Below are 8,682 nucleotides of genomic sequence, written 5' to 3' on the forward strand. Positions count from 1 at the left end.
TGGTTTGAGAAAAACGTGTTTGAGAGAAAAAAGCTACTGTGATCATTTTCGAATCTCCACAGTCACTTAAGTGCTCATTAGCATATGAACTGATCGAAACTTTCCACTGACATTTTGGCAAAATATTCTCGAACAGTTTTACTAACATTTTTCGACATAAAAAAGGTGAATTTTTTGACCTGTTTAAACTGGTTTTCCCCCTTAAGAAGGGAAAGAGGTTTGAGAGTGCTCCACCATCCAAAAGTTTAGACGATCTTTTGCGATATGGGGGGGGGGGGGGTACATCTTGAAAACTTCCCAGGTGAAGTTCAAAAAACAAAATTTTTATAGCATGTAAAACCTAAAAATTCAGGAATGGGGGAGGAGTCTGACCCAAGCTGGCTACGGCCTTGAGTAGGAGCTCAATGGTGGGGAATTTTTTGATGTGTGAATACATCTAAGTTTTAAGAAAATATCTCACTTTGTTCTACAGATATTTAAAGAATTCATAAGAACACAATTTTATTACTCAACTGTTAACACTTTGATACAGGAATTATGAAGTTCAGTTTATGGTAACGTCAACATTTGGCGAGGCAATTAGTGTTAGAGTTTGCGAATTTTGCATTAACAGATTATTTTAAGTCTTTTTGTGGCCTAATTTATTTACTTTTGTGGAATTTTCTTATGTTGATGTTGTTACGCATGGCCAACCCAAAATCAATCTATGGCACTGGTTAGCAATACGTCAATCTCAAGCCCATTTTCAGTCTATCGTAGAAATGTTTTGTACCTTGCTTTCTGTCGGAGTACCATTATTTTCTGGGGGAAAAATAGGTTTAACACTAAATCAAACATAACCAAAAAACTTTCCAAACTTTTAGTATTTTAGCAATTTTAAGCAACAAAATAAGCATCAAAGTCTGTTTTGAAAGGAATAAACCGACAATTTGAAGTCAGCATAACCAACTTAACTGCCCCCCTCTCCCAAGTCGATTTTTGTATTCACCAAATTTTGAAAGTCAGTATTCAGCCAATTCAGATTGCTAAGCACTGATGTTTGGAATGAAGATTTGGCAGATGAATAAGCAATAAAAAGAGACTAACTTAGAACAAAAATAGGGGTTGAGTTCAATAAATGTTCATTAGAGTTATGGCAGTCCAATATAATTTGGTTACTTCACCAAATCTCTGAGCCACTGGTTCTAAGTCTGGGCACTGAAAAAGGTGTTATGCATTCAAGGGATTCACTTTGATTATTCAAATATTTGAGGGCAATATGCCATTGCAGTGGAGGTAATATTAAAAAAAAAAAAAAAAAAACCTCACCATGCTCACATTACCATAACTCTGTCATTTTATTATCGCACCCAGTTTTTACTCTATGGATCGTTTATTTTTGCTTCATGTATTATGACATTAGTATTGTTACCAATTAGCCTTCTTTTTGTATGATATTCAGTATGAAGTAGAAATCTGAAAAAATAAACCAAAATTTATGCAAAATGGGGGAAGGGAATGGAGATTGGCATTCCTGTGTAATTCATCATTGTCAATAAATACCTCGCAATAAGATCAAGTTATGACAGTTCAGAGCAAGTATAGTGTCTAATCTAGGAGGGAGCAAGCATAGGCCCTGAGTGGCAAATTAACATTATTTCTGCATTTTTCTCCTTGAAAACCAATATAAAAACCTAATACGGTGATGAATAAAGGTGGCAGTTTTAAGTTTTAGCCCCAGTTCAAAAAATTGTAGATTCGGCACTGAATAAGTAACTGAAAAATTCAACCTTCTTATAACTTTATTTTAAATACTTAACAAATATAAGATGATTAAAATACACAAACACAAAAACATAGAAATCTGAATCACAATGTATCAGATAGAATGAAATCTGTAATAGAAAGTTCTTCATCCAAATAACTAAGTCCTTCACTCAATGATGCTTCTGTGAAAAATACCACTTTGACTTAACATATTTTATTTTATACTGGCCATCCATGGCTTTATTTGAACTGTAAAGGACTTATCTTCAGCCCTAGTGAATCTTTGCCGATTTCGGAGACGGTGCACACTCGACAGACTTTTCCTGCATGCTCCGGGAAATAAGAAGTTTGACAGAAGGGACATTCGACTGTCGGCTTTCCTCGGTAAATGGGCTTATACGAGTACCCGCAAATGGTGAATGGGTTGTGCTCATCGTAATCGAGAGCATGTGTGTCAACTGGGTTCTTCTCACTGGCTTGGAGAATTTTTCTGGTCTGTTGAGCAACTTCTGAACGCGGTCCTAATTCCAGGAGCCTTCGTGCCAACGATGCCGCTGTCCTGGAAAAGAAAATGAAGATGTCAACAAGATCAGAAAAAGGATGAAGCTAATTGTAAATGAATACCTCTTCATTCATGTGTCTATGGAATCCAATATTGTTAGAAACAAGTTTACAAACTATGCACACGTTTCAGAGTCACAGGGAGGGTTACCGAGAGCCAAGGTGCCTTGTCAATTCATTCTCCTAGCTCACTCCCCTCATAAAACTTATGCTAACCCCCAGAGGGCCGGGCCATTAGTTTACGACTAGGCTGACATGGCTACTCGACGTTAAATCCCGGTTATCACAAATTTGCCATTTCAACTGCGCTTGCGTGCGGACTTAGCTGATTTCAAAAATCTTACTAAAATTAATTACAAACATTTTAAATTTGGTAATAAATATGAGATAGCAACAGATAAAAATTAGAAATCACAAAGTTTTCTCTGATTTAGTTTTTAGGCCTCAATAAAGATTGAATTTTGCGTCTTAATTATTAATGAATTCGGTGTCTGATTTGTCTGTCCTTTTTCAGGACCAAATTTTTAACCTCAGAAGAGCGTAACTAGAATTGCAGCATCACTTCTAATACAAAGCCGAACATTCAACCTAAATAAAAATGTATATTACTAAGTTGTTTACGCCTAACGTAAAATATCCGCAAAAGATGGATTTCTGTACTAATATTCCAATTATTTTTGAAGTACACAATGTGTTTTACATTTATGTTAAATAAGTATGTCCTAACTAATAAATATTGAACTGAAAATTTTCTCTTAAGATTATCAGTTATTCATATCCGTAGTTTCATATAATATATCACGAAATCGCTGTGAAAATATTCTAATCGCATTCATTAATTTGGTGGGACTCTCGCTCAGCCTAAATATAAAAAAGCAACACAAAATTTTAAAACAGAAAGCCCAAAAAGCCAAGTCCGCATGCAAGCACAGTTGAAATGGCAAATTTGTGATAATCGGGATTTAACGTCTAGTGACATGGCTTCTTGTTAGACCTGGTTACAGGGATAATAAGTGAAAATAGCTGGTATGTTTCTTGTAATGCTGAAACAGTTACGGGCAATTTTCATTGCAAAGTTAAGTTAAAACAACAGTGAATCAATCAAAGAATGAAATTAATATTTTGAATCTATTTACAGTTGTCTGACAAAATTGTACTTCACACTTATCCCCCCACCCCCCTGCTCTCTTTTGAGACTTCTATGGAATTAAATAGTAAGGTTTTTTTTTTCTAAGTTAATTTTTAATAAGACTAATTTTTTCGAAAAGTTTCAATGAAAATACAACATGAAAATTACATTTAGCTCATTTATATCTATTAAATATCTAATTTAGCTATTCTCAAGACAAGAATAGACACCCCGGTTTGACAACGTTTCATTCCATCTATTTTCGCTGTCAACTTACAAATGGTGAAAATAGCTAAAATCATTTAAAAAAGAAACACTTAAAATTGAAATTATTTTAATTTAAAAAAATGATACTATTTCTACTTTTTTATGGCTCTAAAGAATTATTATGCAGATAAGTGACAAATGGAGTAAAAACAATTTGAAATTCGTTCTAAAATTATAGAGAGGGTAAAATTTACTATCAAAACTTAGAAGACATTTAATTTTGTATAAATCTAGACATCTTTTGGGTTTTTAAAAAGAACTGATATTTAACTCTACACTTTAGCAATTACAAATAAACAACAGTGATGCCTTTTACATGTGCAATTTATTTACAAAATCGCATAAAATTATAAACAGATTCTAGCAATTGAAATATTATGGTAAAAGAATGATGCAAGGGGATGATTCTGGGAGGTTGCCATAGCCAGTATGAATTGTATTGCGCACAATACTCAATGAAAAATAACTTACTTGAAGTTCTTCAATTTGAAGAAAAGGTTAGTTGCAGTACGCAACGTAAGGATTCTGTGAACAGATTCTAGTTGACAATGTGTGAAATAAGCAGCCATTTCACAGGAACGTTTTTGTTGTTCGAGAGTCTCTTTTGGCAAATTTTTGCGTTCTAGCTCTAAAGAAAGGCCATTGACATATTCACGACATAAACTTAGTAGTTGTTGTGCTTCAGCAATTTCCTGTAAATAGAGTAGAAGGATCAGTTAATTTAAACAAATAAATCCCAACAAGAAAAAACCTTTAGATATCTCTCTTTAAGAATTAGGAATCCTGTCAGATCAGTAATATACACTAAAACAAAAGGCAAATATTTGATGTTTGTAAAGAAGCTTCTTATACAAAACACATTTTAAAAGGTTAGATCCATTTTTTAGTGTGTTTCAAATTATGGATTACTTCATCAGCAAATTAATTTTTTTAAATTAATAGCAAATACTATGCAAATACATTTCTATTTTAATAAATTTGTTTACATTGAATAAGGAAGCGAAATTTGTTTCAGCAAACGGACAGTTTAGTAACAAAAACTAATATTTTTTTTTGTCTCCCCGCGTTACAATTTTTCCAGGTGATTAAGATTTTTTTTTTTTTTTTTTGATTTCTTGTTTAACAAAGCTTTTTGAGTGAGACAGCCAAGGGGCGTGCACAGAAATTTTGCAATATGGAGGGGGGGGGAGCGGAAAGTTATTTGTGACGGGCCCCCTCCATATTGTTTAACCCTACATTTCATCCCTTGTTTCAAAAAATTTTGAGCCCTCTTCAGGCTTGGACCCAGGCCAACAGGCGTCCCTTCTGTCCCCCTGTGCACGCCCCTGGAGACAGCATCCAGCACGCACAAAAGAAAACAAGAGAGATTATTTTTTACACAGAGAGGGGGGTGGGGAAAGGATTCTGTTAGTGTGACTCCCTTAAAGAAGTAGTTTTGAAAATTCATTATTTCTTTTTTCTCCTCAGTAAGATGACGTCCTTCTTAAGTAGCGGTAAACCAGAATTCAATAAAAAAAAAAGGGGGGTGAATAGCAAAGGTCATATGCACTTTTTATACGAGGAGGGATCAAAAAGTAATGCCTCCGTTGCTTTAAATTTTATTTCTTTTACATATACTATATTTACAATGTATGATGCTATAGAGGTAGCCTTACTCTACCTGTATGCATAATCTTTCTGAGATTGATTGAATAATAGAACAATGGATCTGAAGAAAAAAGAAAGTCTTGTCATTTGAATTTCTGGCAAAAGAAAGAGCTTAAGGAAATCCATATTTGTTTGAAGAAAATTTATAGGAATCATGTAATGGACACCAGCAATGTGTGGCCTTGGGTGAACAAGTTTGGAAACGGAAACAGAAACTACAGATAAATCGAGAAGAGACTGGCCAACAACATCAATCACAGATGCAAATCGAGAATGTGCTGATGGATTGATTTAAGGAGACAGACTTATTACAGTTCAGAATATTGCTGATAGGTTGAATGGTCTCTTATGGCTCAGCCCAAGGAATGACTGCAGCCTTTCAGAGCTGCCATCCAGTTCTGCTACTAAAAATAGTTGCTTTAGTAGTCAGAAATATAAAAATTGTCTCCAAAATAGTCACCCCATGCAGAAAATAGTTTCTAAAACAGTCTCCTATTTTTTTTTCTCAAATAGTTTTTGTCATTATAATTCAATGCTACTTCAATAAATAGACATATCTAAGCTCCATGGTATCTTATCGAGACCACTCAAAGTAGGGGCTAAGCCAATATGTAGGGAAAAATTTCCCTCAACAACTCTAGATAAAAAAAAAACTTAAACACAAACAAGTACAGTAGACCCTTGTTTTATGCGGGGGGGGGGGGGGGTACGTTCCACGAAAATACAGCATAAATCAAAACTGCGAAATTAAGACTTAATGTTAAAATAAGGGTTAGGTTTCATGGATGAAAAAAATTCTGCATTCTAGTGATAGATAAAAAGTTTAATGTGCACTTATTCCAATACATATGCATGACGTGTATAAAGAAAACATTAATTAATTAGTGTTTACAAAAAAGAGCTGGTTATGATCATTATTTGGTGGTCTTTAATTAATTTTCTCTCTGGTTCTTCATGGGGCATTAAAGCTCATGATCCCTAGCGTCATTTCCATGACAGGATCTTCCTTCGCTAACAAATTGGAAAGGTCATTGCTAAGAACTGACTCAAATTTTTCAATAAGAAAGCTTTTGATTGTGAGCCATCAATGTCAGTATCCTTGTTGGTTTTGTTCTCTTTTGTCACTTCTAAGAGCTCTGGAACCAATCACAAATAATATCCCCAGTAGCCCAAAATCACTAATTAGCACTTCAAATGCAGTTTATTATTTTATCTGCAATCTTAGAAGTTTTGATTTTGAAAGAACGGAACATTTTTGCCTATTTGCAATATGCCATCAGCATAATATTAAAACTCATCCGCGTGAAATAAAATAAAGGAGTCAAATCTTAAACCGTGTATAATAAAATCCGTGTAAAACAAGGGTCTACTGTACTGACATATTCCATTATAATTTTCCTGCTAGAGAATACAATAAAAGACTGAATGCATAAAAAGCATTAGAAATGCCAGATTTGTGATATTTCTTTTCCATACCCCATGATTAGAGCACTAAAAATGTTACTAAAAGGAGAACATAGTTTTTCATACCCTTGGGAAGCATTTAGGAATCAACATTGCATCCCTTGTTGTAGGATGTTGATGAGGACAGTAACTTCCCAAAAGGTTGTTTAGCAATATTTGCTTGTAGTTTATGAATGGAACAGGGGGGTGGAGGGACATTTCTAGGTCATTTGAGTGGCCAGAAAGTATTCAACATTTTTCAACAGAACGTTGCCTGCATTGAGGCAGAAAATTTGATTTCTCTGCAATCATTAAATGAAGCAAATGGTAATGTAAGAGGAATGTAAAAGGAAAACATAAAATAAAAATGTAATAAGAAATTAAGACATGCAAGACTTCAAAATTTTAATAATCAAATTCTAACAAATTAATCACAATTCAATTAAGAATTTTTTAAGCTAAAAGTATTCTCTTTGTTCTGAGACATTTGAGTTACCTGTTTGGTTTTAACAAGGATGAAAGGTATGCTAAGCAAAAGCTGTCGAAATCTTTCTATGGCTTCTTGGAATTTTCCAGAGGTTGTAAGCTGGTAGCAAGATTGTAACCGTTCTATAAGAGCTGTCAAATGAAGTCCAACTTCAGGCAATGAATTCTTTGCAAAGCTACGAAGCATGTACCCAGAGAGAGGAGGTAGCACAGGAACACCTGAATGAAAACAAGATTTGTTATGCAACAAATTTTGAATGAAAATTTCGCTAGACATCTTTTTTACACAAAATTAGCTAATTAGAATCTTATATATTGACTTAAAAGAGATTTTATAGGGCTCGACCGATGGCATTTTTTGACAGATGGGCCGATTATTCAAAGATGGCCGATTGTTTTTCTCCAAATGGCCGATGGCCGATGCCGTTGGATGATGGCAAAAAAAAAAAAAAAAAAATCTAACAGAAATAAATTGCTATGATTGTCAGGGATTTAAAGGGTCATTTATTCATTTCACTTCACTTCCTTTCTATGAATAGGGAATTGTAATCACAAAAAAAGATCAGATTTCGACCTAAAATTCTATTTTACGATCACCCAATCTAAACTTCACAAGTTTTTGGCATATCTGTACATGTATATGTATCTAAGAACATATAGATGACCAAAATATCCATTTTGAACACCTACTCAGTTAATAATCGCAAATTGTCTTGTGATATCTTCATGCGCATAAATTTGCGTCTCTCAAAAACGTCATGAAATAGTAAGTTGAAAACTCATACGTACGTAATATGACCTAAAAGTTCGACGACAAGCTGTATAAAACCTTACCCTGAATAGTTCACATTACCGAAGCACATCTATCTACAAAATAGTCACCTTGAACGACTATGCACTTCTGTCAACGATTGTATAGCTTTTAGAAGCACTCCTGGCAGCCATTTTACGCAACCTCCTGTAAGGCCTCTTGCGCTGCTGCTTTAACTTCATCGTGGGGAAGAAGGCGACTTTCATGTTGAGGATGCACGGTTCAATTAGTCAATACTCTGATATGACAAACAAATAACGTAACGTTTCGTCGGACTTAGCTCCGTGTGACTTTTACCTGTTCCCAGCAAAAAACATTTGCATGGACGCCGCTTTCTTCCGTCAGGAGAAGATAAAGCTGCATCACAGAAGGTTGCGAAAAATGGCTTCCAGGAGTGTTTCCAAAAGTTATACGACGCTTCAGTAATGTGAACTATTCTGGGTAAGGTTTTATACATCTTGTACCCGAACTTTTGGATCATACTACGTACAATCTGTATAGGGTGTAGTTATGTTTCTCCTTTTTTGACTGCTGTATGATAAAAGAGGAAGGAAACAGCCAAAAAAAAAAAAAGAAAGCTAACCAATTGATT

At 34.6% G+C, this 8,682-nt stretch overlaps 1 protein-coding gene across 1 annotated transcript in view; it reads right to left on the bottom strand.

Annotated features, from left to right (window-relative positions):
• Window positions 1-1,763: 1,763 nt before the first annotated feature.
• Window positions 1,764-8,682, bottom strand: part of LOC129228135 (coatomer subunit alpha-like) — a 58,377-nt gene continuing 51,458 nt past the window's right edge. The window contains exons 14-16 of the mRNA XM_054862782.1: window positions 7,290-7,498; window positions 4,175-4,395; window positions 1,764-2,305 (exon numbers count right to left, since the gene is read on the bottom strand). Of these exons, the coding sequence (XP_054718757.1) occupies window positions 1,987-2,305; window positions 4,175-4,395; window positions 7,290-7,498 (749 nt within the window). The 3' untranslated portion in view covers window positions 1,764-1,986. The remainder of the gene's footprint in view (window positions 2,306-4,174; window positions 4,396-7,289; window positions 7,499-8,682) is intronic.

Source organism: Uloborus diversus, chromosome 8 (genome assembly GCF_026930045.1).
Source record: "Uloborus diversus isolate 005 chromosome 8, Udiv.v.3.1, whole genome shotgun sequence".
Taxonomy (NCBI): domain Eukaryota; kingdom Metazoa; phylum Arthropoda; class Arachnida; order Araneae; family Uloboridae; genus Uloborus; species Uloborus diversus.